We start from the raw sequence: 27,843 nt of genomic DNA on the forward strand, positions 1-27,843 counted from the left end.
TTATAACTAACTAACTAACTATTACTGTATATTATGTACTATATTGACAGCAAGTCTCTGTTTATTGTTTCTTCTTCAGGTTATTAAATGAAAGTAAACTTGTCTTTGAGTAAAGACAAATGATACTGTGTTGCTGCTGATGTGTCCTGTTGTGTGTAGTTAGGGCTACAATGGTTACATCAGTACTGAGTAAAGACTTTTTGTACCTTTCTCAAAACAGTTGAACATTTCTTGTATTTACATAGCATTCTGATCGCACAAGGTATTGTGTAACTTACGTATATGTATGCATATCCATACTGTATGTTATGTTATTTTATATAAGGGATTTGAATCTTTATGATTTTTGACTCACCAGTACCTTTTAAGTTGAATCCCAACTGTACATTGTTAAGAAATAGAGTTGGGAGGTTAAGAAATAGAGTTGGGAGTCTTTTCAGACACTAGGAGAATTATAGCATCTGCATAAATCCATTGACATATTTAACTTCAGCTAAAAGTGGTCATTGATCCTGGGCAAGCATTTACAAATAGCGTTATTGAAAAGGAATAGCTATTTATATCAACAGAGATGTGGGAAAATGCATTAATAATCTTTGAAGACTACTGTTTTTGAATATTCATGTGGAGAACACCAGAACAAGTGACAAGTTTGCTATAAAAGAATATGAAGTTTTTCCTTTGTTAGCTATTCGAACACAAAGGAAACAAGTTAATGAGACAGACCCCCTTGGGTTCCAACAGCTGTCATAATGGTACTGGTATAAGCATAGTGAACATTAAGATTTTTCCAAGAAGCCCAACCTGGCACCACTACAGAGCTTCATCTGCGGTATGTAAACTAGGAAAACTAAGAGCCTTCAAAACATCAAGCAACACATTGACAGTACAATGAGAAATGCCCAGCAGTACAAGGCAGTAAAACCCTTTAAGTTATAAAAGAATTCAGCAACAGAAATTTATATTTCAATAACTCAGAGGCCCAGGAGGACTTTAACTTAAACTTAACTTTAACTCTCATCTAGTGAGGGAGATGTTATGATTCACTGCAGTCAACACCATGAGGATCTTGGATACTTGTCAGCACTAACCTGCCTTTAGACACTACCTTCCTCTTGCCAGTTTGATACCCTGATTACATAAGGTGGAGCTGTCACGAGGTTTTAGTGATATCAGGCAGTTGGTGTTGCAGTGTTGCCAGAACAGTTTCCACAGGTATTTTCATTGAAAATTGACTGAAAGTCATCATTTACTCAAGGAAAGCAGAATTATTGTATACTTATGGTACAGCCTTGATATTGACAATGACTACTTACCAGCATGTTCAGATCATTGTCATTTAGAATATGTATTACATGACATGATAAGGAGGGGAGAAAACTAATTAAACAATTGAAGGTAAGAGCAATGCAGTAGTTGTCAATTTATGTATAATTTACACATTTCCTTGTAAATATCACCAACTTCCCTCTGCACCTCTCAGCTGTATCTCTTTCCTCCACTGAAATATCATTGGAGTGAAAAAATTAGCAGAGATATAACAACAGTGTTAATGTTTGTATTTATTTGAATGAATTTTCTTGTGAGTTAAAATTTGGAAATGTAGACCAGGAAATAAATTTTAATTGCTCATTGCTCTGATGTATAATGTATGATAACTTAAGCAGGCCTGGGGATTATGAAAAAGTTCAGAAGTAGTACTATAGATAATTCGCAGGCTTTATTCAGTATTTTTACCACAAACTTTAGAAGCAAATATCATTAAAAATTGTTATTATCAGCATCATCATAAGCTTTTCTCTTTATGGGGTTAGATGTGAAATAAGTTTTCTCCAGTCTTCTGTCGTCTTCTCTCTCTGCCTGAAGTCCCAGTTAAGTCTGTATCTTAATCTGTCCCATTTTTCCATGATTTTCCTGGCCTTCTTACAGGTCCTCATCCTCCAACTTCCATATCCAGTGCTTTTCTGACAAACTCTTCCACACCACACCACATCGTATTGTGTCCAAACCATCCCAGTCAATTTTCAAGCCTTTGAATACTGCAACTATGCCAATTCCTGATTTGCAAAATGATCTACCCTTGGTACTCTAGCCATGAATATGAACCTCTATTGGCTACATAATTTTGAAATCTCCATTTTTCATGTTCTTACTTCTGCTATATAAAGTAGTATAGGCTGTGTGTATCCAGTGCAAGTCTTTATTCTCACTAGCAGGTGAGCATTTTTATTTCCTAGTAGTACAGCATCCTCTGGGATGCATATGGTACCAATTCCACATCATTTTGGTGCTCCCTTGGTATTGCTTGCAGTGGTACCAACAGACTCTTCACGCTTTTCATACAAAGTTGTGACGTCACAGCCAGGTCCATCAGTGACATTACCTTCTAACATGGCAGCTGTAGTTACGTCAAATCCTACCCTTTCCGTGTCGACAACAACAACTACAGATTCCGTTCTGAGGGTGTGATGATAACCGAAAATCGCTGACTTTTGGTTATTGGCGCCTCTGTTAGGTATGTATTGGCACCAATACCCAGTTATCGGTGCCGATAAGCGGAAATCAATGATTTTCGGCGCAGAAAATTGCCAGTTTTCTTTGCTAGACAAGCCCCGTAAAACCGGATTGCAGTTAACTGGGGATTGCCTGTACATCTTATGGGATGATGTCGAATCCTACATTGACAGATTTGTTAGCCAGCACAGTAATGAAAAATTAAGAGTGTTAGAGGAGAAGTTTAATGAAGCATGCAAGGAGAAAAGATGTAAGTCTGCTTCTTCTTCTGCCGCGTCGTCAGCTTCATTGGATTCATCCATTGTACCTGTGCGTGTTCCAGTTAAGCTTTGGTGAACAGGAACTTCATGCCTGATCCTCGTGCCAAGAAAAGAAGGACATTTTCTTCTTTGAGCAGAGACTGCCACATCTGTGTATATGGAAGTTCAAGATTCAGCTGTAGGCATTATCTCAGAGGTTGGTGGTTGTGATTCTTCCTTGGTCATTCGGTCTAGGAAGTCTACGGACAAGGGACTGAAAGATTCGTTAGTTTCAGTCTCAGGAATGAGTGCAGATGTAGTGGGAGTGTCCTCGGAAAGTGTTCGAAGGTTTCCCTTGGTGTCTCAACGGGCAGATAATATTCGTGATGAGTTTTCTGTGTCTCTGGTACGACTGTTCAAAGTTACGAGGAAAGATGATAGTGCTCCAATAAAGAGATCTAGCGTACTGGAGGTGGGGGATTCATGTATAGATGTCAACGGACGTTTGTCTACTCGGCCTTTGGACAGTGGAGTCGTTCAGCCATTGATCAGGTGTTCAGGGTCCAGATCCCCCAGGGAAGTGCCTAGTTCTCCCCGATACGTGTCGGCCGTAAAAGTGTGGATAGATACGGACGTAATTCATCACAAGATTGATTGGACGTGAGGGAGCAAAGACGTTCATGTTCACAGTCGAGGAGCAGAGAAAGGATTCGCTGGTGGCTGTCCTCTGGATGTCAGTGTGACACAACTAGGCCAAGAGAAGACGGACATGCGTCATGTGATAGAGGTGGTTCAGCTTCGAGAACGAGTATTAGTGATATTCCTGTGTGCCTTCCTCTTTTGGTGACAACGTAATTAATGAAGCGGAGGATGTGGATAAGCAGGAGTTTCTTTCCTCTTATGCAGAGGTTATAGATATGATTCGTCAGTTTAATAATCTTTCGAAGAGGATTGAAACTCCTTTGGCGATCGCTCCCACTGGAATTGAAGCACTTTTAGGACCTAAGAAAGATATTAAGACGTCCTTTGAATTGCCATGCTCTAGTCATGCGGAATCAATACTGCAGCATGTGAACTCAGGGGTTTCGGGTTGGGATAACTTTATGTTATGAATAGATCGTTCAAGTTGCTCTCTCCCCCTCTAACTCAACATAGGAGATGATATATGACTCCTGTCATTCCTCTTTTGGGTAGACAGATCAACCCAGATGTCGTTCGTTTGAGACCAGGTCTGATGTTGGATCAAATCAGAATGGAATCTCCTTCCCTTACATGTCAGGAAGCTGCTGCATTGGAGTTGACTGCCTCTTCTATCTTTCAGATGGCATCATGGTTAGATTTATAGTCAACAGCTGCAGTAGATGAGACAGCTTTTATCAGATTACTTCAATTTGGTTCTAAAGCTATATCATATTTGACTAATTTGAGTGCCAACGTATGGGCTAATATTATTTTAATGAGAAGAGCTGCAGCTCTAGCCAAGGTAAGCCGTTCTGTGGATGTCGACTCTGTGTTGTCACTCCGGAATGAGGATATTTTGGAGTCTCAGTTGTTGTTACCTAAGGATAGGTTGGAAGTTGCCACCGATAGACGTATGAATACTAACAAAAGGCTAGTACAGCAAGCTGTTAGTAAGTCTAATGTGAGTCGGTCTAATTTGCAAGGCAGACTCAACAGGCTCTGCAAAAGAAGTTGGTAAGATCTACTCCTGCCCCTAAACCTACTCAGCCAGCACCTTCAACAAAGGAACCGTTTCAGCAGCATCTCTTTCAGAGCTGACCTGCAAGAGGAAGGGGAAATAGGGGCAGAGGCAGGGGTATGAGACGGCAGAGTGGGCACCTCTCCCCACTTAGTGCCACCGGTAGGGGGATGCCTGGCGAGCCATTTGGGATATGTGGCAGAGATTTGGGGCAGAGCTGTGGGTAGTAGATGTTGTAAGGATAGGTTATCTACTTTCGTTCGACTTCACTCTGCCTCCTTCAGATCGCCCTCTACCGCACCTTTCTTACGAATCCTGGATCAAAGAAACACCTCATTCTGCAAGGAGAAATGAAGAAAATGATGGAGAAGGGAGCAATAGAGCAAGTAATGCTTCCTTCAGTGGGGTTCTACAGCCGGATCTTCCTAGTACCGAAGGCCAATGGTGATTTGAGGACAGTAATAGACCTGTCAACATGAACCTCTTTGTCAGGAAGACAAGGTTCAAAGTGGAGTCTCCAAGGACAGTCTTGGCAGCAGTCAGAGAAGGAGACTTTATGCTGACCATAGACTTAAAGGTTGCTTACTTCCAAATCCCAATCCATCAATCATCACGGAAATTTCGTTGGTTCAGTCTTGTAGAGCAGGTATTTCAGTTCAAGGTGCTGTGTATTGGCCTGACAGATACTCAAGTGTTCATGCTGGTGTCAACATGGGCTCTTGCCCAAGGGGTCAGACTGATAAGATACCTAGACAACTGGCTGGTCCTGGCAAAATCCCGGGGAAAGTTACTTCATGACAGAGATGATCAGCAGCTTCAATTTTGTCGCATCATAGGCATTGTGATAAATTGGGAAAAATGGAATCTAGTTCCCAGTTAGAGGATTTTGTATCTGGGTATGAGCACAGGCGAGAGTTTTCTGTCCGAACAGAGAATAGAGAAGCTCAAGAATGTGGTTATGTCCTTTCTGTTCAGGAAAACATAACCAGCAAAGCAGTGGCAAGTAGTTCTGGGCCTGCTTACTCCTTTAGAGGAATTAGTTCCCCACAGACATCTACATATGCGTTTGTTACAATGGAGACTGAAGGAGTTTTGGTTGATCTCCAGCAACAGACCACCCTCACATGAAGTTCCTCTTTTCTACAGAGGTGAGAAAAGTCCTGCTGTGGCAGTTGGATGACAACAATCTGACAGTAGGAGTCCCTCTCCATGTACCCTCTCTGGATCTTCTGTTGTTCTCAGATGCATTGGCTGAAGATTGGGGTGCTCATCAGGAGGACCTGCTAATTTCAGGAGAATGGAGTCATCAGGACAAACAGGGGAGACCAGCGATAGATCTCGTCTCGACAGGGTACAACACAAAACTGGAAGTCTATTGCTCAGTAGTATTGGACATGGCCACAGTGGCGGAGGATGCCCTACAACATCCATGGGGCAATTTGGATGTGTATTCTTTCCCTGTCAGGTCCTGAACATCCAGCGTTCGACTCTCCGACTGGCCAGTGAAGAATTACAGGAATTTATTTCTGATGATAGAAATTCATTTCTCGTCATAATGTGGTTCGGATTCCACAATAAACTGTAGGTCCCGTTGCTAGGTAACCAGCTGGTTCTTAGCCACGTAAAATAAATCTAATCCTTCGGGCCAGCCTTAGGAGAGCTGTTAATCAGCTCAGTGGTCTGGTTAAACTAAGATATACCTAACATAAGGTCTTGAACATAGTGATGAGGTCCCAGAATCTCAAGATGATGTTGGTAACTCCTCCATGGCCACAGGCAGAATGGTTTCCAGACCTGCTGTCTGTAGTTCCAAGAGAATTACCCCCCTGGCACAACCTACTTTGTCAACCTCATGTGGAGAGGTATCATCAGTCAGCACAGTTCCTATCTCTTCACGGGTGGAGACTATCGAGTATCTCCTGCGAGAGACAGGATTTTCTCGAAGAACAGCATCTCAGATGTCAGGATATTTCAGGAAGTCTTCAATGTCCGTTTACCAGGGAAAGTTGTCTGTATACTGTGATTGGTGTCGTAGACAGGGTTACTCTCCACTTGGATCTTCTAGTCAACAAACAGCTGATTTTCTAGTCTTTCTGAGCGGAAAAACATCTTTCTGTATTTGCCGTAAAGGGCTTTGGGGCTGCTCTAACTCTAGTTCTGCATATGAAAGATGTAGATATATCTGCATCTTTGGAAATATCTGTGCAGATTAAGAGCTTTGAGCAGTCTTGTTTCCCTAGAGAACTCAAATCTCCTAGTTGAGATTTGACTTTGGTTTTGACTAGTCTTACTCAAACCCCCTATGAAGCGTTGCGACAGGCTACAGATAGAAACTTTATCCTTAAGACGGTTTTCTTGCTGGCCCTAGCATCATCAAAAATGGTAGGCAAACTGCATGGCCTGTCTTATATGTCAAATACACCAGGGGTTGGAAATCTTTGACTTTTGAATTTATTCCTGAATTCATTGCTGGCCCTAGCATCGTCAAAAATGTTAGGCAAACTGCATGGTCTGTCTTATGACGTCAACACCAGGGGTTGGAAGCCTTTGACTTTAGAATTTACTCCTGAATTCGTTGTAAGGGCACAAAATCCTTCAGTTCATAATGAAAGATTTGTCTCCTTTTCTGTACCTTCTTTGGGAGACTTTGTTGATAATGACCCTGACGAAATGTTGTTGCGTCCTGTCAGGACGCTGCATGCTTATCTAAAAAGGACTCGACATCTCAGACCAGGTTGTCGCAGACTTTTTGTTAGCACAGGACGAGTCAAGAAAGAAGTGTCCAAGAATACAGTCTCCTTTTGGCTATGAGAAGCGATCGGAAATACCTGTTCATCTGCATCAGGAGCTTCAGATAATGTCGCCAATGCAAGAGCGCATGATGTTAGAGGTCTAAGCTCCTCATTGACATTTAGGAAGAATATGTCTATTCAATAGAATTTTGAAAGCTGGTTCGTGGCGTCACCAAACCACTTTCACTTCCTTCTGCTCGTTGGATGTTGCCCATAGGTCCCTGGACACTTTTCCTTGGGTCCAGTGGTGGCTGCTCAACAAGTTGTGTAGCTCATCCAGTGCCCCTGACAGGTCAGTTTGTATCTGGTCTAAGATGATGGTATGAAAGTGAAATGAACGAGATGACTGGTCTCTTTTCTTCTCTTCTTCTTTACCAGCAGGCGGTAAGAAGAGGGTTCTGTCATGTGCTGGAACTGACATGATACAGGTGAGTGCAGTGGCCATACTGTTAGGTGATCTTTAATGCTAAGATATCTTTCAGTAGCGATGCATTCCTCTCTTTAGCAAGGAGAGAGAGGAATGGTAACAATTCTACATAGTGGCTGCATTGGTTTGTTATTAGAACAGACAGCTTCTTGTCTTCCATATGTGCAATGAACTGTGATGTATTAAAACCCAGAAGTCTGAACCCAAGATATACATATATCTGGGGTTCAGAAATAAAGGTCATATTTCTTGGAATTCTCTTATTCAAAAGAATGACCAGGTGTGACAGACCCCCAGTCGGTTAATTTACTTATCTTCCACCAAGAGTAAGTCGATCCTAATGTTAAGACCGAAGCTTTGTTTTGTATATGAACAAATGGCAAATTTATTAAATTAATTTGTATTTTTCATAACTAACAAACCTGAGGTCTTAACATTTAAGGCCCACCTCTAACCACCCCTCTGACTACTTAACCTGGGTTGGAAGAATAACTGGTGAAGTCACGGAGTACTGCTTGATTTGTGAGTGGTCCCACTTGACTCGTGATTGAGGACAGATGCCACTAGTCCCTTGCATATACAATTTTATTGATTTTACTGGATTCAAGCTGGCACTAGAAGATTTATCCTGATGTTAAGACCTCATGTTTGCTGTGAAAAATACAAATTAATTTAATAAATTTGTCAGTTTTGCCTTTTCTTAGCATGACTAAGCAACTTCCATTGTACGTTATAGGAGCAATCGCCGAAAGACCTTGGAGCAGTTGTCAAAAACTGCTGCTTGTATAGCAGATGGAGATCTATGTGAAAAGGCCATCAGATCCAGAAATGCCTGGTCACTCCTTCCTGTTCAGGTAGGATAAATCTGAGACTGTTTAGTGGATATTTATTCTTGAATTACTTCATTAGGAAATATATATATATGTGGTGATCACATTAGGTTCAATTTTGCTTTATACAATAAATATATTAACCTTCATTTAGAAAGTAACAGTAAGAATAACAAAATTACTATAATTAAATTTGTAGAAATACAAAAATTTTTTATTAATAATGACCATACTGTATTAAATTTCATAGTAGAATTGATGGACAAAAATAGGTATATTCTTGTGGGTGTGAGTTATAGCTCTAACATTGCCAGTTTGTATATACATTTTTACTTGGCTAAATTCTTGCCAAGTAATCCTTTAGAAGGTAGACTTAGATATAAAAACACACAAACTTTATAGGTTATCTATCATTAAATAACAGAGATATACATTCAGTGTTAATTCAGTATAGTCTAGAGTGCTGTACTTGAAGTTTCCAGTACAGTACTAATAAAGGCCTAGATAAAATAGGATCTTTCATAGCTATTAATGTTAAAATTATTAATAATAATTTTTTAAATTAGTTTTTAATTATACACATTGGTAATTTCTTGCATATCAGTGTATTAACAAATAATTGACAATTTTAGACAAAATTGTCACTGGACACATACACACTTTGCTGTAGTGAAGTTAAGGCATACTAGAATTAAGATATTGACATACAGAATCATAACAACATTGAATCCATTTTTCTCTTCAGGCAATGTATAGCAGTGTTCTTCCGGGAGAGTATATGTCAGGGCATTTATCTTCACAAATTGAGTTCCCCAAGTGGCTTGGTAATAATAGTCGTCGTAATAAATTTGATCGTCTTATGCAAGAGTTACAAATGCATATGAGACTGAGGTAAGCTTATAGCAATATATGTCCTTGTCATCAATAAATTTGCCATTGTTACACATGCATAATCCTAAGTAGATCTTGAAAGGAATTCTTTGCATGGTGTCTGTTGATCATTACTCGGAAGAATCCTTTTCCATGGTAAATTGGTTCCAATCACTATGTTTTTTTTTTTTTTAATGCATTAAAACATTCACAGAATATAATATAGGTATTGTAGTACATATATGTCGCCAACAAGAAATAACTGATACTAACTCACCCACAAACTCCATGATTGAATTCAATCTTTATCCTTACTATCTATACATACTGTTCTGGACAATACATTGTTATAATTTGTATTGGATTTCTGTAATTATTCTGTAATAAAAAATGTTATTACAGATAAGTACACCCCTGTAGGGGGTGCACTGTAGGCATTACGTAACCCTTAATGGATGCATCTCCTCAATAGAGGATCTAAAACAGGTTTTGTGTGGTGGATGGATCCCCTCTCAGGAGGATTAATATTACGTGCCATACAATTTGTCTGTATCGAGCGGGAAAGAGTTTCCAATACTTCAGTGCCCCTTAAGTGAATTGTAGCAACTAAAGAATTCAGCTCAGCTCGATCATGGGCATCTTGGGAACTTCAGTATTGTTCTTGACTTGGAGGGGGAATGTCTTGCTCCTCTCTCTCCCATGACGTCTTTTTATTTATATGCTCATAAATATACCCAGGGATTGTTGTTGGTTTTAGTTCTTATCTTTTATGATATGATGTCAGATATAATTGTAGTTTTGCAAAGAAATATTAGAAAAAACCTGTATAAATCCAAAAAAAAGTTACTGCATTTCCCAATCTCAGTAAATTTACGAAAATATTTTACAACAAATATGCTCAGAATTTGTTACTAATTTTATTTGTTATCCGTTATGATATTGTGTTAGTTGTAATTATAATTTTACAAAATAAAATAAAGTAAATTATTTGAAAAAACATGTGCAACTTGGTAAAATTTATGAGTTTTGTAAAAGAGGCCCTACACAGGGTTGTAAATAGTCACTTTCAACTTCCCATGGAAGGTAGAGAAAATATTTTAGAATTTTTTTTCTTACACCGTGTGCATTTGCATATCTTCCTCTTTGCATTGATGTGTTTTTTCTTAAATTAGCCTCTCCCTTGAGGGTTAAAGTTCTTTGCAGTGTCCCTTTGGCCCCTAGCTGCAACCCCTTTCATTCCTTTTACTTTTTTCCATCATACTTTGCACCCTCTTTTAACATTGTTTCATAGTGCAACGGTGAGGTTTTCCTCCTGTTACGCCTTTGAAACCTTTTACTCTCAATTTTCCTTTTAGCACTGAATGACGTCATAGGTCCCAGTGCTTGGCCTTCGGTGTAAATTGTATACTCTTTTCTATTCTATTTGATATGTATATAAACTGAGGGACCAAGCTTTTCATAGGGGCATGTTCCCTAAAGTCCTATATGTCTCTTATTAACCTTAGTTTGAACTAGGTACATAGAATAGTTGTTAGTTAACTATAATGAGGTACAGCTGGGTAGGGTGGAGGGAAGGAGTGAGAAGAGAAAAAACACCAGATATGAGTGCTCACTGCTTCAACAAAATGTATATTATCAAAATGGAAGGCTTCATCAAGGTAACTTTCATTCCTAATATACCCAAATATTTTAAAAGATTCTCTTTTTTTTTTCACAACACATACGCACACAAATTATATTAGGTATTTGCCATCCTTTTTCTTCATTCTTCTTATGATAAAAATTGTCAAGTGATGGTGAGTAAGCTGTGTTGCCGTATTTGCTGAAAATTTGCCAGATGATTCTTCAGCTTCAGGTAGGCTGTTAACACCAGATAATGAAGGACTTCTTAGTGGAGATTCTGGGATGTCAGGAGTATTTTAACAGTTTTTGTCAAAGCAGGTGTCTTTTAAAAACACTGTGACAGAATGGAATTTCCCTCTAATTCATCATTGTTGTTGTAGGGAATTTCTGGAATGTTCACATTGCTGGTTCTTTGGCTCTTCCTTTTGTCTTCCTTTTTATGGCCTCTGATGTGTTTTTCCACTTCCTCATCAACTGTGGTTGTCTACGATGAGGTGTAGGATATTTTGAAACTATTTCTGCAGTGGCCAAAAGGGAGTGATAAGCCTCATTCAGAAGTTATCTGAAGTACCATTGGGGAAAGGTATGAATGTGAAGGTCGTCTCACACCTGAGGCATCACATTCACTACCCAAGCTGCTGAGTCTAGCAGAGGAGAGCATTACAGTGGTAGTCTGGATCGCAGTTTGCAATCATACGTAAGGTAGATTACTTGAATTTTCAGTTTGCAGTCATACTGAAGGCAGGCTGTCTGAACTTGAGGTTGGCAATCTCACTGAAGGTAAGCTAGTTAAACTTGAGTTTGGCAATCATACCATAGATGTCTTCTTGAATGTTTAATTTTCAGTTATACGAAAGGTAGACTATTATTAGAGCTTGCAAATACTGTATTTCAAATGAACATCTCAGAGCGTGTACTGAAGTAACCTGTGATAGTTGTAAAAGACTATAATTACTGGGAGCTTAAAGGTAATGAGGAGCCAATTTTCTTGAGAAGTTTTTGGGAGTTCACATCATTAGCATCACCAAACAACTTACTTGTAGCAAGTAGGTTAAATTTAACTGACCATTACCATATAAGATGTACAAGTGTTTTCCTTGACCTTAACTTCAAAAGCGTGGCTTATATGTTTGCAAATTTTGTATGCCTTCCAACTTAGGAGTTGTGGATATGTGTTCTGTTTAGTACAGTACTTTGGAAATTATCGTTCATTGGAAGTTTTCTAAGTATCAGAATAACTCAAGGTACCCTAATTTTCAGAATTTCAGGGAGTAAAATGGATGTTAACATGGATTACTGTGAGCCGCTAAAAAATGCTGTTACTCAGCCTTTGGTGAAGGAAGGAGTGGATGGCATTCACAGTGCAGTGGATGTTATGAATACTTACAACCTTTTAAGGGAAGATTTGGATTCCATGTTAGAGTTAACACTGTGGCCTGGCTCAAAAGATCCAATGAGTAATGTTGATAGTAAGGTGAGTAACTGTTCTTCTTTGATTGTTTGATTTGTCTTCTCTGAACTAAACAGCAAATTCTTTGGTATTTTTGACATTTTTTTTATATATGTAATGGTCTTTTTACATTTATCATTACTTTTAAACTAATACAGGTAAAAGCAGCTTTCACACGAACCTATAATAAAGAAGGCCATATGACTCCTTTTGCTCATGTTACTGTTACAAAGAAAAAGAAAGGTAGTACCGGTGGTATGGGTGAGGAAGGGATGGATGGTGAAGAGGAGGAAGAAAGTGAGGAAGAGGAAGAGGATATCACCAAAAATGCAATGATTATGGTAAGGGCAAATGTACTTACATTTACAGGTTTTAGGCTGTCATAGTGTCTGCTTATATGATAAATTTTAAGTACTTGACATGTTTGAAATACATGAGCTATTGATACTCCCCATAGGAGCAGAGTGCTGGGATACTCTAGTAGTATCCTGTATTGACTATCATAATATATTTTACTACATCGGTATCTTTGAACTGACAAATTAAAGTTTATTACTTGACATGTTTGAAATACATGAGCTATTGATACTCCCCATAGGAGCAGAGTGCTGGGATACTCTAGTAGTATCCTGTATTGACTATCATAATATATTTTACTGCATCGGTATCTTTGAACTGACAAATTAAAGAGTTTATACTTTCTTTCCATAGGTGAAGAAAGGTGGAGGAAAGAAAGGAGAGGCTAGCAGCAGTAAAGGTGAAGGTCGTGGTGGAGGTAGTAATAGAGGTGCTGGCAGGGGTGGAAGTAGTAACAGAGGTGCTGGCAGGGGTGGAAGTAGTAACAGAGGTGCTGGCAGGGGTGGAAGAGGGAGAGGCAAAAAGTGATAGTTACTGAGATTGTTAATCATGCATCTAAATTGCATCAAGTAGTTTTTGTAACTTGAGTTTATATTTGTTGTTTATATGTATATCTGATAATACTTTTAAAGTATGCTGATTTAAAGACTTCTTGGCAGGAATGATAAGTTGCAGGAAAGTATTATAGTAATTTCTGAATGTTAAAAATGTATTTTATTTTAAATATAAATGTTAAATACAGTAATGCTGTACTGACATCATTTTTTTACTATTAACTATGAATAGTGTATTTTAGAATAAGAGTGCTTGTAGCTCCAGTGTTAGGTGAAAATTATAGAAGTACTTTTCTAGAATTTGTATTTTTGTACATGGCTACCAAATATTATAGAGGAAGAAATAGCTATTTTAGGCACAAATCAGTGCTTAATAGCTGTGAGGTGGTTCTGGCTACTGTTGATATGGATGCAAAAATCAACTTTCTCTCCATTTTTCATATTATGCAGTCAAATAGTATTTTCATTTCAGCAAGTGTGTGTTGTTTGAGGCTTAACACACAAGCTTTGTGATGCTAGGGAGATATTTTGGCAGTGGTACAGGCAGTCCCTGAGTTAAGGTGGTTTCGACGTGTGTCAATCCCATCGTACGACACTTCAAAAATATTCATAAAAAATTTGTCTCCGACTTAGGGTGAAAATCCAAAGTTAAGGCAACGTTAGGCTGGGTACTAGTTTCTGAAGTACCTCATGTAAAAAAGTGTCTCCATCCTTCCAGTTTGCAAGCAACCACAGGTAAAGGTAAGGCTTTCGTCACTTTTTTTTTTTTTTTTTTTTTAGAAATTTTTTAAAATTAAGATCCGACTTAAGTCGCACTTAAGTGATGGATCTCTGCCTTAACTTAGGGACTGCCTATCTTTATCAAAAGCATAATCATATTTATTTATAATAGGCAGTATTTTCTCACTCATTATGGACCAAGTACATTTGTAGCTGTTTTGGGATTCTTGATGCTTTCTCTCTTCACAGTCATTATAATTGGAGTTAGTAAATATAGTTGGTGAACAAGGAAAAAGATCCTTGGTCATTTATAAATTTTAATGATAGTCTCGTCAGTTTAGTTAGGAAATTTATCTCAGAATTTTGGTGGTTGCATTTGTAATAAATACTTGTCCCTTGACTAGTTTTGTGCATGTTGAAATTGATATTGAATGGAAATAAAGTCTAGTGTTTACTTTCCTGCAGCACAGAAATTTGATGTGTTCAGCAAAGTGAATGCTGGTAGGAGTGAAATTTTTGTATTTGTACAATTTGCCATGAAAGCAGTGTGCATGATATTGGAAAACCAAGCTCTAGTTTGAAAGGTATGATATGTAACTGAAATCCACCTGTAGGTAAACAGGAAAATATATAAAGGAAAGAAGGAGAAGAGCAAAAACATAAAAAACATCAACATTATTGTAATTATTATCACCACTCTAATGGGTATATAAAGTAAACCCTTGAATAAACAAGTAAAAAATGGGCCGAAGTTTCTTCGGCGCAATTAAGTTTTCTGTACAGCGTGTAATTAAGGCCACCGAAAATAGATCTATCTTTCGGTGGTCTCAGTATAATGCTGTATGAGCCACAGCCTATGAAACTTTAACCAAGGCCCAGTGGTGGCCTATCCTACATTGTTGCCAGAAGCACAAGTTTTGCTAAATTTAATCTTAAATAAAATGAAAACTACTAAGGCTAGAGGGCTGCAGTTTGGTATGTTTAATGACTGGAGGGTGGATGATCAATATATCAATTTGCAGCCATGTAGCCTTGGTAGTTTATAAGATCCGAAGGCATAGAGGAAAAAGTGCGGACGGACAGAGAAAGCCGGCACAATTGTTTTCTTTTACAGAAAACTAAATAATATAAGAATGCATGGAAGCATGGCCTTAGGATCTTGTAGGGGTTAAAGCTTATACAAATATTCAACAAACCCACTATACATGCAGTAACAGTAACTTTGACAGCTTTTAGCAGTTATAAAGCCAAGTAAGAGTAAAGTAAAAGCAGGACAGTGATAAGCCACCAAATACAATGAATAAAATGTACATGTAACAATATTATATATGTACAATATTGTTCATCAGTGTCTGTTTCTAGATTAGCATGTGGAAATCGGTAGCAACTTGAGGCATAACTGAAAGCAACCAGTAGTGAAATATCATTTGAATTTTAATTTTAAATATATTACACCTATCCAGTCATCCATCCATATTTCAGCTTCTTGGTAAATCACTATACCCGTCATTTGTTTCACCACAAACCCATTACTTTAACATAACCTACTTAGTGCCTTGCAGAATTCTAGATTGTTATCCCCTTGTATAGAAGAAAAAGGATCAGGTGGGTTAGGTTGGCTGGCACTGGTGCATATGCTCCCTCACATTGTGTCAGTAACAGTCACTTTTTGTCTACCAAGAGGCTCAGCAGCTTCCAGGTATTCTCAGACTTTTGGAACTGCTCAGACTTACCATTTGATATTTAGTTTTCATTGTACTTTTTTTTCATTAATAATTCCCACAAATTTTATTATTTTTCCTTGTGCAGAGTAATACAGTTGATGATGATAACATCCTCAGTAAAACATCTTAGGTTTAATAAGCATCAGGAGGTTTTCTCCACCAGACTGGTAGTTTTGAAGTTTGAGTACTTACACTTTTATTGCTTGAAGTAAAAGTCTTAACAAGCAGAGTTGCTAACCATCTTCTTCTTCGTTTAACGTGCTTTTTTCCCATTTTTCATATGGGGTAAAGCACGATGCCTTCTTTGAAGGGCTTTGGAGTTCCTCATTGGCTGGTCGATATCATACTCGGCCTGCACTCTCCCTAGGCCAGCTCGGATTCTCGGCTGGCCAATGAAGAATTAGAGGAATATATTTCTGGTGATAGAAATTCATTTCTCAAGCTATAAAGTGGTTGATTCACAATAATAAGCAGTAGGTCCCGTTGCTAGGTAAATTCATTTGGTTCTTAGCCACATAAAATAAGTCTAATCCTTGAGGCCAGCCCTAGGAGAGCTGTTAATCAGCTCAGTGGTCTGGTTAAACTAAAGGTATATTTAACACACGAAGGGCTTTGATTTGGCGTTAGGGGTAGGCTGTAGCCTGGATCAATTGGCCCTGCCTGACATCACTTAGACCCCCATTAGCACATGTGTATATGCTTATGCGTGCCAAATCCCCAGCTCCCTTTCTCCCAGCAGCAAAGAGACGTGGTACCTTGCCTGCACTAGCAGTTGCCTCGACACATCCTAAAAGAAAGGTCTCTCTTCATATACGAGTATGCTCCAAGGTTTCTGAGTACCCTGATAGCAAAAACTGATCATTGTGCATGGCTGGTGTATAACACCTGCAGTCTTGCTTCCAAGAAAATCATAGCTTAAAATTTCATTAAATCTCAAACTGGTCATCTGCTATATTTATGCTTTCATATTAATAGGTGGTGATATTTGTCATTATTTTCACCTTTTCTGTTTTGATGTGTATATGCTGGCCTGAACAACTGGGTATGCTTGTATTCATCAGTAGTTATTGTAAGTACAGTGATTTTCTTAAAAAAGATGGCTGTACACCTTTATTTTCAGCTCAGTGGATCTCTTAGTCATCTTTTGGCTTGTTATAGAAATTTAGTTTTTTATTAAAGATCTGGTATTTTGTGAGGCTAATAGGGGTTAATGGGTATTGTATTCTAGTGATTTGCTTAGCTGTCATGTCAGTAAGGATATTTTTTTTGTTTATCTTACTGTTAGCTGTTGACTATGGTGAGTTTCATTTATTTAAAGATTTTTGGCCTAGCAAAGCTAGGCTGTAGTTTTTCTTACAGTTTAGCAATTTTTTGTCTTGCAAAGTTGCGTTGATATTTTACTATTTATGTCTTACATTGCCTAAGCTTCATGACACTTCAAAGTTGGCCAATCAGACCTCGCATGCAGGAGTAACACCTTTAGGGCTAAAGGTACTAGTAAGGGATTCTTTCTGTCTTTAAAGACCTTCAGTTGTATTGTCTCCCTCTGGAAAGCTTATCAGGGCTTTATGTGTCTTGAACTGGTAGAAGAGGCCCTTAGCAAATGTTGTTCTTATGGAGAGTGCTTTTAAATGGGTTGAGTGATCTTTTTAAATGAGGGGTGAAAATTGTAGGAAGAAAAAATTCAGTTCATTGTCTTTTGATACTGAAATAAAATATCTGATACTTATTTAGTGTCTGGATATAGAAAAAGCAAAAGCTGTAACTTAATTTAGTGATATATCCACCTCATACAATTACTGTAATTATTGTCATCTGTATCAGGATTGTACACCTATCAGGCTACCTCATCCCTACACTTAATGTGGAAATTGTTAATTTTCAAATTGCACTGTTCAGTGACTGTATCTTTCCTTGTACTGCCAGTGGAGTACTATACCTTCTGTTTTTCCTGGCTCTTTAAAAAACTTCTCCCTTCTAAGACTGGTCTGTCATTTCCTTTGTGGACAACTGCCACCTCTCTTCCTTCCTTTTTGCTTGTCTCCAAGCTCAGGCTAGAAATAGGCATTAAGCTGCGTGTCCCATTGGTCTTTGTTCTTAGTTTTCAAAAAATATTTAGCATATTATTTAAAACTGCTTAATGTTACCATCTAAAAACATGTAATAATCAGTACAACATGAATTATCAATACTGTATATATTATATAAATTATGTACATTATGAATTGTCAGTACTGTATACATTACAAAAATAATAGGGTAAGTTACGTTATATTGAATGTTTTGAATTTACAGATGTTAAACACCATAATAATACTGATATGTATTTATTAATAACGGCTCTAAGATGCTAGCGGCAGAGTAGCCTATGACAAATGCTGTAGTTATGATAAAGCAGCTTTCAACACGTCCGATATTCAGAGCAGCTGAAAGTAAAAAAAAAAAGATGGTATTTTATGACCATCATAAAACCTGTAAAGTGCACACAGTATTTTTAGTCATTTAACCCAAGATGGAATAGTATATAACTATTTATTTTGAGTATTATATTATCTGATGAAAAAAAAATCAAGATACTTACCTCTTATACTGTATAATACTAGGAAACAAAAAGGACAGATCACTGAGCATCAGCACTTGGAATATTAGACTTGAACTTTGGTACCAAATTATGGCTGCAATATTAGCTAACCTACCACACTGCCCCAGTAAGCAAGCATTGTATATCTGAATGCTTCCTCTGAAAATACAGTAAACAATGTTACAAGATTCCCAAGTTAGTAGTTATACAGTTTTTCATTTTTTAATCTGTATTACATATCAAATGCTGAGGGTATGCGGAAGTGTAACAATCCTTTACAAGGAAAGCAAAACAAAATCCTAAATCAAATCATAAGGGAAAAAGATTAGCAAAACAGCAGGAGAAAAGGCAGCACAATAGTGTAAACATTTCATTTAAACACTGCACAAGATTAAGCAATGCAGGGACTCGAGAAAAGGGTCAAGTCAACAGATATGAATATATACAGCAGAGACTAAGAATGGGTAAGAGTTGAAGGCCAGCATCATAAGCCTTTAACGTAGTTTATAATCTAAATAATGTGATATATATAACCTAAATAAATAATGTGTCCGTTATTGCCTCTTTCAAATTTTCTTTCCCTTTCCCCGCTATTTCTGTAAGAGGACGCAGCTGTTGTGACTATGTTGCGTAGTGAAGGTTAGCTCAATGTAGGCCTTAAGCACCTGCTGTGTCATAGTTAATGTTCATATGTTCATAAGCGAATTTGTTGGCTTTGCCCCTTTCTTGAGTCTCTATAGTACTTGAAATTATTGTAATCTGTTTCAACAAATTATTTATTCTAATGTATTGTTCAGTTCCTCTGCTTTACTAATCTTCTCCTGTCCTTGTATTTCAGTTTTATAATTTTGCTTTCTTGCCATAATTCCAGTATTTCCTGGTGTTGAAGATGCAATTTTTTTCCTGAAGTAAGTCTCAGAAATTTTTCTTATATGTAATATCTGAATTGTGTGGATCAAAATCACTGTTCTATTTACCTCTTGTTCTCTTGGATGTCACATTTAAAATGTGTGGGGATTTTCAGCAAAGCATAACCGCATTAAATTGTTATTCTGTATGTCTAATGTTTTCTGTTATGGTGTTTACTTTTTCATTAATCTGGGATTTTAAAAAATGCTGCATAAGCTTCCATACAATATTATCTAAAAATATTAAAATACTGCACCAGGTGTACCACTATCCTTTTGCATGCACTGAAACCCTGTGGGCCAAGAAAATTTCTAAAATATGGCTGGGCAGTTTATACTGTGTACTGTACATTACTTGGTTATCTGTTACATTTTTTTCAGTTGCCTTGTATTTCAGCTTGAGAAGAGATTAATGGATATAAAAATAATGAACTAGAAAAACATAAAACAAAGGTAGTGATCAATATGCTGTACCAGCTGAAGCCACATTACTTCAATGCATTGAGAAAGTAATTTTTTTTTTTCAAATTCTAATAGTCAAAATTGAGATGCATCTTCAATTTTGGGAATACTGTACTTGAAATATTTAACCTTTTATTTTGTTACTAAATATTCATATTTACTTACTTACTCCAAGATTTTAGGGTAGAATATAACCAGATTATTATTCCAAACATTCCAATTTCTGAAAAACAAGAGATGAGTTTTAAATACCTGGTTTAACTATCCTGATTTTAGTCAAGAGCATAGTTCAAATCTCCATCTAGAACATATGAATAATTAACTTAGGATTTACATTTCATTAGGTGCAGTTTCTTAATAAACACAAATAATAAATTTAAAGGATCATCTGATAAAAAAAAATGGAAATTGAAGAAAAATTGCATAATTTTTTCATTAAGGCATTTGACATGTGAATAAAAGGTATTTCATCAAAATCTGTTCTGGTTTTGTAGTTATGGGGGTTTTCCCAACCCTATCCCCACAAACTGGAGTGTGTGATGTTTATTTGGTATGTACAATATAGTTACAATAAGTTTCGATGATAAAAATGCCAAGAATATACTGATAATTTATAGCATTCTTTCTGGTTGTGCTTATGGCCAACTACTGTTTATATTTCTATGCAAAATATGAGATTTAGCCCTCAAAACACCTTGTTGCTTATGCAGATGATGCTACTCTATTTATACTGATCCCATCTAAGTACAGACATGTGGTAGCTCAGAGATCAAGTTAAAATTAGTGCATGCACAAATTATGAGTGAAGTTCATTCTTAACAAAATCTGATGTCAATGTATGATTATGACACCCCAGGAATATCTTTTCAATGACGTTTTTAACTATGAGCAACTCACTCAGTGGTCTCTCTCTTGCTAAGTTGTACAAAAAATTTATATACTGAAACAGTTTCAATGTTTTTGGAGGCCCATCTATCCTGATGACATTTTTTTAATTTCATTCAGCCATGTTTGGAGTATTGTTCCTAAATCTTCTTGTCAGCAACTGACTGGCATCTTAAATTGATGGACACAAACTTGAGTTACATTAGATTTCTCATTCCAGATCTCAGTATTAATCACTGATAATCAATTAACTCACTGCATGCTTTTGTAAATTTGTTCATAATTCTGATCATGCAGCTCACTTCACAGTACTAGAGACAATTAATTCTAACAGCCTTTCCTTTTCTTTTATGAGATTCAATGCCGTACAGTTTTCCAAAGGTTTCATACCTGCTGACCAAATTAAGGCCATTGTTATGAGAGAATGTGATTTTGAAGTCACATAGCTTCACTTTGTTTATACAGTATATATCCTATATTGAAGCCTTGTAATTGGGGAGAGCCCTCAAACCATGAGGATCTACATCATCCAGTTCACATCTTGAATATTAATCACTATCACTTCAGTCTCCTTCATACTTTATAAGTTTTTCCTATCCTGTTATCCAACCCCTATCAACTATAACTTCAGACAGCTACTGCAGCGTTTTCCCCATATTTCACCTTCAGATCTTTGTACTGAATCTCTTGCTATTCAACCAGTCTAACTCCCTCTTTTTGAAACCAGTAGTGGAAACTGTGATTGCCTTATAAACTACTTAATAATGTTTGGATTTGAAAGGCAAGGTCAAAATATGCGAGTTATATTGATATCTCAAAGGTGGGATTACGTCTTGGGACTACCTCATGAATTCCAGGAGTGGGCTGGTTTTGGGGAATAATACTGCATTTTGTCTGGCTTACCCACCAGGATGATTACAGTGGGGATGACTGTATCTCTGCAATACTCTCAGTCCCATCTTGCATGTTTGGCCAACACATATACCATGCTAATCATGTTGGTGCCATCCCCTGAGGGTAGGGTATGGACATTTGGGAGTCTGCACTTACTTATGTTACAGGTAAAGGAATGAGCTCTAAGATAGGCTAGTGGTGTTTTTTGGAGATTCTAAATGTCTTCTTTTTTAATTTACACTATGCAAATGGCTATGGTTTCTTCTACCCTTAGATTCCCTGACAATCCATGAATGTGAACAACCTTCGGTGCCGTTATAGATATTTTCTGTATTATCTCTGATGATGAAACAATTGTAAATGATGCTCAGACCACTAGCTCTAATAGTACTAAACTGAAATCACTGGAAAATATATTTGACAATTGTAAGAACTGTTTTAAATATAATTCAGATTGTAATAACTGTTTAAAAAAAATAAAAGGCATGAACCCCCTTATCTGACAAAAAAGAAAATGCTGTCACAAAGACGTTATGTGAAATGCATGACTTGAAATTTAGTGTTATTCATTTCCTTCACCAACAATCAAGAAACCCTTTATGCAATTTGTAGTTTTGAGAACATATGAGGCCCTTGATGCAATTTGTAATTTAAGGACCATAAAACAGGTTTTGACTTAGGAAAAACCTATTTTTATTAGTTGCTGTGAATATCAGGAGTTTACCTTCCATGGTCTGCAGAGGTCCGCGGTGACCAAAATAATATCAAAGGAATTCTCTTCTTGTTTACAACTGGGCCATTAAAGACCAAAGTCATTCTCTGTTGGTCAATGCTGGATGATCCCATGCCTTTTCGTCAGAGTACAGGAGGGTTTGAGGACTCAGCAGACTACCAAAAATATGTTTTTCTATCAAAACCTGTTTTTGATAACGTAGTCACTTGTTTCAAAGAAACTGACAAAGTTGACACATGAAGAAAGGCTTGAGCTCTCAGTTTTTAACCCCAAAAGGAAAAAACATTTCTGGTCTGAGGTCAAACCAGATTTCAAGCCCCATTCTTTATTCCAATACTCTTCAGGTTTTGGTACCAAGAACAAACTAACACGAGACATTTTAGGATGTAGTTCTACAGTGGCTTACCTAAGCATGCTGGGTTTGGTTGCAGTACTGTGCATTCTCCCAGAGAGATAATTAGCACACTCACCGTCAATAAGCCCTTTTTCTCCAGCACCTGGGATTAAGACTAGCATACTCTGACACAAGTGTCAAATTTGTTCAAATCCCATGGTTTTCATTTGGAGACCCTTGAAAGAGATTTCCCAGGAAAGACCAACAGCGTGAATATGTGACCTAGGAAAGGTGTGGATTTGCCTTTTTAATGAGAAACACTACCTCATTCTCAGCCCTTGTAGGAGAGTGGTTAGTTTGTTAACTGGGGTGTAGGAAAAATAGGACCCTCTGGGATGTTTGCCGTGACTAGGAAACCTCAAATGCTTGAACTGGGCATAATGTCTTTGTCTCAAAATTGAGTTTTCTTATAAGAATAGATTTCCTTTTTAAAGGATCTCATTCTTGGCCAGGAATGATGGGGAGTCAATAATAATTGATGGTCAGCTCTATTAATGCAATCAAGATGATGCCCCTTCTGAAATAATGCCAGTGGTTGTAATACCAGTCTCCTGTTAATGCAATCAAGCTTAGTTAACATATGCGTTGTGGTTTATATTGGGTCTGCTGAATTAAATCGGTTGATTGAAGTCTAAACAACATTTCATGACCAATCAATCAAAGACTTAATTTGGCGCAGACGCTGTAGAGTAAAAAACTGCTGATAACCGAAAATCGGCAACTGATAACTGAGTGAATCCCAAATCCAAATCGCCAATTTTTAGGTTCCGATTTTTGCCTTATCATGCCACCCTCAGAATTTGTAACCACATAGGTGTTTGTCTGTGTGGAGTATATAAGAAAAATGAAAAAACACCTTTTCTATAGAAATTTTAATCAGGCCTTAGGATGAATATAATCAAAAAGTAACCAATCTTCTATACGGACTGGTACATTGCCAGACAGATGATGTCTATAATTTTTTTGCACTAGATGCCTAACTTGTGTTGGGTGAGTAGTTTTCACGATGAATAAGAAAAATAAGTGTTTCGTGATAGAAATCTCGACTGGGAAACTCTTAGCATGAAAGAATCTAATCATCTTCCATACAGACTGGTATGGGATAGATATGTCCATATTTTTGCACTGGGTACCTAGCAATGTTGGGTTTTAATTTTCACGATAGATGTTTTTAAAAATCCATCGTGAAGATCTCGGCTCAAGAAAGGAGGCGTGGAATAGCTCCCTCCTACTGTCTGAGATAGAACACTGGACAATAGTAAATTAATCTTTTCATCCGTTGCTGAAGTAATAGGAACCAATGCCTGTTTGGCAAAATTTGAGGCTATTAAATGGCTGTTCCTTTGAAGGTTAGAGTTTGCTCAAACCTTCAAAATCTGGATTCAATCACAGGAAAAAATATATCATCCTCCCTTATTCCAGTCTTTAGGAAGGCATCTCTTGTTGTTGCTTGACTGTCAGGTTCAGACACATATATTAGGAGTTTGTGATTCTCGTACGTGGCGAACAGGTCCACTTCCAGTTGTGGAAGCATGCTGGCTATTGTTTGAAAAGAGTGGTTGTCCAATATCCACTCTGTGGATGTTGCTATTACAATGAAACCCACTGTGAGGTGAATTACAGACATGTGCCACTTCCTTGCTTGCGCCATCTGTTGAGAGGAGGTGAACGTGATCGCGACCTCTTGATGTAGGATATTATAGTTGTCTCTCTCTCCTGGAGGTTTTAGTTTTTTGAGACAAAAAGACAGCCATCAGCTCCAGGAAATTGATATAAGAATTCCTCAGAGTTGCTGATCACCTCCCTGCCACCTGACAATCCTCCCAACCTGTTAACGAGGCATCTGTGTGTATTGTCACTCATATAGGCGGAATAGACGGAGGAGTCAGGGTGACCTCTTTCACCAGAGATTCCGTCCGGATCCAAGGCCAAAGTATCTCCCTAACTTTTTTAATCTTTTGATGATGTCGGTCTCGCATTTTTTTTCTTGCATGCGATAGCCAGAATTCGTTCACATTTTTAGTTACAATCTAAGTATTGGATCTATTACCGATGTGAACTAGAGCAGCAGGCCCGTCATACGTTCTAATTGCCATGTGGAAACTCTGGGCTGTGCAAGGAACCTTTTGAGGACTTGCCTTATTCTGTTTTGAGTATGATGAGGAGAGACAACAGGCCATGAAGAGTATCCCAACACATTCCCAGCCACTGAAAGTGTCTGTCTGCTGGGTGTGAAGTGGGACTTCTTTTTTCTTTTTTTCTCAAATTTATTATAAAACCTTTTGACTGTAGTCTGTTGACCATTGCTCTTAGGTTTTTCAAGCATTCTTTTCTTGTGGGCCCCAGATCAACCAGTTGTCTAGGTAGGCTATTAGTTATATTCCTTTTTGTTTGAGTTCTCGAATGAAGACCATTGCTAATTTTGTAAAATATTCTTTAGGCAATGTTTAACCCAAAGGGCATGACTGAATCTGTATGTATCTTTCCCTATCTGGAACCTTAGGAAGGGGCAAAAGGGAACAGCTATAGGGATGTGCCAGTATGCATCTTTCAGATCTATAGAAACTGTCCAAGTCCCTTTTAGAATGATTCAGTGTACTTAGGCAACAGTAATTATCTGAAACTTTTGGCAAACAATGTGCTTGTTCAATGTTGATTGGTTGAGGATCATTCTTCTTTGGGAGGAATCTTTTTGAGGACACTGAAGAGACTTACTTGGTGGTGAATATATGCATGCTTCTCTATGGGCCCCATTAACAGGGCCTTTCTGCACATATAAATAAGAAAACTCACATTGTCTGTGATGTCGAAGCCGACCCCCAACCATACAATTCCTCTTGGTATCTGCCTTCTCCTCTGCCTTTGCCTTTGATAGACATTCCAGGTGTTGCTTTTCCTTTTTCCCCCTATAAGATGGGTTTTGGACCTTGTGAAAAAGGGTTTCCTTGCTGTCATTGTTGTTGTTGTTCCAAGTCCCTTTTAGAATGATTCAATGTACTTAGGCAGCAGTAATTATCTGAAACTTTTGGCAAACAATGTGCTTGTTCAATGTTGATTGGTTGAGGATCATTCTTCTTTGGGAGGAATCCTTTTTGAGGACACTGAAGAGACTTACTTGGTGGTGAATATATGCATGCTTCTCTATGGGCCCCATTAACAGGGCCTTTCTGCACATATGAATAAGAAAACTTCCATTGTTTGTGATGTCGAAGCCGACCCCCAACCATACAATTCCTCTTGGTATCTGCCTCCTCCTCTGCCTTTGCCTTTGATAGACATTCCAGGTGTTGCTTTTCCTTTTTCCCCCTATAAGATGGGTTTTGGACCTTGTGAAAAAGGTTTTCCTTGCTGTCATTGTTGTTGTTGTTCCAAGTCCCTTTTAGAATGATTCAATGTACTTAGGCAGCAGTAATTATCTGAAACTTTTTGCAAACAATGTGCTTGTTGTTGATTGGTTGGATCATTCTTCTTTGGGAGGAATCCTTTTGAGGACCTGAAGGACTTACTTGGTGGTGAATTATGCATGCTTCTCTATGGGCCCCATTAACAAGGCCTTTCCTACTTCCATTGTTTGTGATGCCGACCCCCAACCATACAATTTCTTGGTATCTGCCTCCTCCCTGCCTTTGCCTTTGATAGACATTCCAGGTGTTGCTTTTCCTTTTTCCCCCTATAAGATGGGTTTTGGACCTTGTGAAAAAGGGTTTCCTTGCTGTTGTTGCTGTTGTTCCTGTTGTTCCTTTGTAGAGAATTGTCCCTTCTGACCACCTACCTGTTTTTTGAGGAAAACTTTTGGGGGTGACTGAAGGCTTATATGATTTTTTATCAAGCAAGCCTTTTTTGCAGTTGGGTAAATGGAAATTTTGGGTTCTTTGTTTCCTGAATTCCCCTTTCCCCAGAAAAAGTTAAGTATACCATAGTTTTACCAGACCACTGAGCTGGGCTCTTGGGTGGGGAAGGATTAGATTTATTTTATGTGGCTAAGTTTGCCCAACAGGAATACAGCTTTTTAGAATCCGAACCACATTATAGCGAGAAATGAATTTCTATCACCAGAAATAAACACCTCTAACTCTTCATCAGCCGGCCGGGGAATTGAACTCCGGCCCATCGAGTGAAGAGCGTACACTGTACAATTCTGTTGGTGGACATGCTCGGTGAGTTGAGCCACAACAGACTCCTCAAACAAGTCCTTACTGAAGGGGTTAGAATGTAATAATGCAGTAACATTGGAGAGTGATTTGGTGGAGCCCTCCAATGCTTCCATTTGTGATTTTATGCACCATTCTAGGAAGTCACAAAGTGCTTCCCATTGGGTTCTCATAAGACTTTTGGCCTCAACAGCAAAAATTATCCTGGGATCTTCTGGAAGCCTTTAGGTGGCAACTTCCAGCAAGGTGATAAAGATTATAATACTAAGGAGTCTGAGCCTAGCATAAAATTTTGACGAGGCTGTCCCCTCTGAGAGTCTTCTCATAGGGGTCCCAAACTGCTGAGTAGCTATATCTAAAGGGAGCTTTTTCCTTTCAAAAGGGAGTTGCAGCATTACCCATTCCTTGGTGGAATTTCACGAAACTGGGATGACTGCGGCAGATGGTTTTAATTCTGCCTTTGTCTCTTGTCTGTAGTCACTACAAATTCTGAAAATCTGTCTTCACATGATTAATAATTTTGAAAGTAAAGGGACAGAAGGCTGGGGCTACTTGGTGAGCAACTTGGGTCTTATTCAAAATGAAAGTAGAGCTCCATTTTTCATTTATCTGGTAAAGAGTGGTTTGCCCATCCTTGGTGGAATTTCCTGAAACTGTGATGACTGTGGCAGATAGTTTTAATTCTGCCTTTGTCTCTAGTTTTTATTCACTACAAATTCTAAAAATCTGTCTTCACATGATTAATATTTTTGAAAGTGAAGAGACAGAAGGCTGGGGCTACTTGGTGAGCAACTTGGGTCTTATTCAAAATGGAAGTAGAGATCCATTTTTCATTGACCTGGTAAAGGGTGATTTCTATAGCTTTTAAGGCTATAGGCACAGGTAAGAAAACTGTTTCTGTTAGTGGTTTCTCCATGTCTGGTGAAGATGGTACCAGGTGCCATTCTGTATTAGGGAATGCTGCCATTTGTAAATTCTACATGTACAACTTCGATCATAGTTTTTCTCTCATTAATTACATATTTGCCATTGGGAG

General features: G+C 38.1%; 2 protein-coding genes across 2 annotated transcripts in view; one reads left to right on the forward strand and one right to left on the reverse strand.

The window, feature by feature from the left end:
* Gnf1 (germ line transcription factor 1) overlaps window positions 1–13,655 on the forward strand; it is a 54,557-nt gene extending 40,902 nt beyond the window's left edge. The window contains exons 14-18 of the mRNA XM_067107860.1: window positions 8,408–8,525; window positions 9,247–9,392; window positions 12,255–12,468; window positions 12,603–12,785; window positions 13,156–13,655. Of these exons, the coding sequence (XP_066963961.1) occupies window positions 8,408–8,525; window positions 9,247–9,392; window positions 12,255–12,468; window positions 12,603–12,785; window positions 13,156–13,329 (835 nt within the window). The 3' untranslated portion in view covers window positions 13,330–13,655. The remainder of the gene's footprint in view (window positions 1–8,407; window positions 8,526–9,246; window positions 9,393–12,254; window positions 12,469–12,602; window positions 12,786–13,155) is intronic.
* Window positions 13,656–17,979: 4,324 nt separating this feature from the next.
* LOC136841157 (uncharacterized) lies at window positions 17,980–20,097 on the reverse strand. The gene is made up of 3 exons (XM_067108201.1): window positions 19,916–20,097; window positions 18,381–18,539; window positions 17,980–18,239 (listed from the first exon to the last, which is right to left on the reverse strand). Exons 1-3 carry the CDS (start codon window positions 19,963–19,965, stop codon window positions 18,098–18,100), a joined length of 351 nt encoding a protein of 116 aa, XP_066964302.1. The 5' UTR covers window positions 19,966–20,097; the 3' UTR covers window positions 17,980–18,097.
* Between the last annotated feature and the right edge of the window lie 7,746 nt (window positions 20,098–27,843).

This window comes from Macrobrachium rosenbergii, chromosome 8, assembly GCF_040412425.1.
Source record: "Macrobrachium rosenbergii isolate ZJJX-2024 chromosome 8, ASM4041242v1, whole genome shotgun sequence".
Taxonomy (NCBI): domain Eukaryota; kingdom Metazoa; phylum Arthropoda; class Malacostraca; order Decapoda; family Palaemonidae; genus Macrobrachium; species Macrobrachium rosenbergii.

What these genes read in the sequence shown, in the direction of transcription:
- LOC136841157 (XM_067108201.1), bottom strand. Translation starts at nt 19,965, where the DNA reads ATGTTTGGAATAATAATCTGGTTATATTCTACCCTAAAATCTTGGAGT. An exon ending in ACCCTAAAATCTTGGAGTAA is followed by an intron (nt 18,540 to 19,915) that starts GTAAGTAAATAT and finishes CTGTATTTTCAG; the next exon opens with AGGAAGCATTCAGATATACA. An exon ending in AGTATTATACAGTATAAGAG is followed by an intron (nt 18,240 to 18,380) that starts GTAAGTATCTTG and finishes TACCATCTTTTT; the next exon opens with TTTTTTACTTTCAGCTGCTC.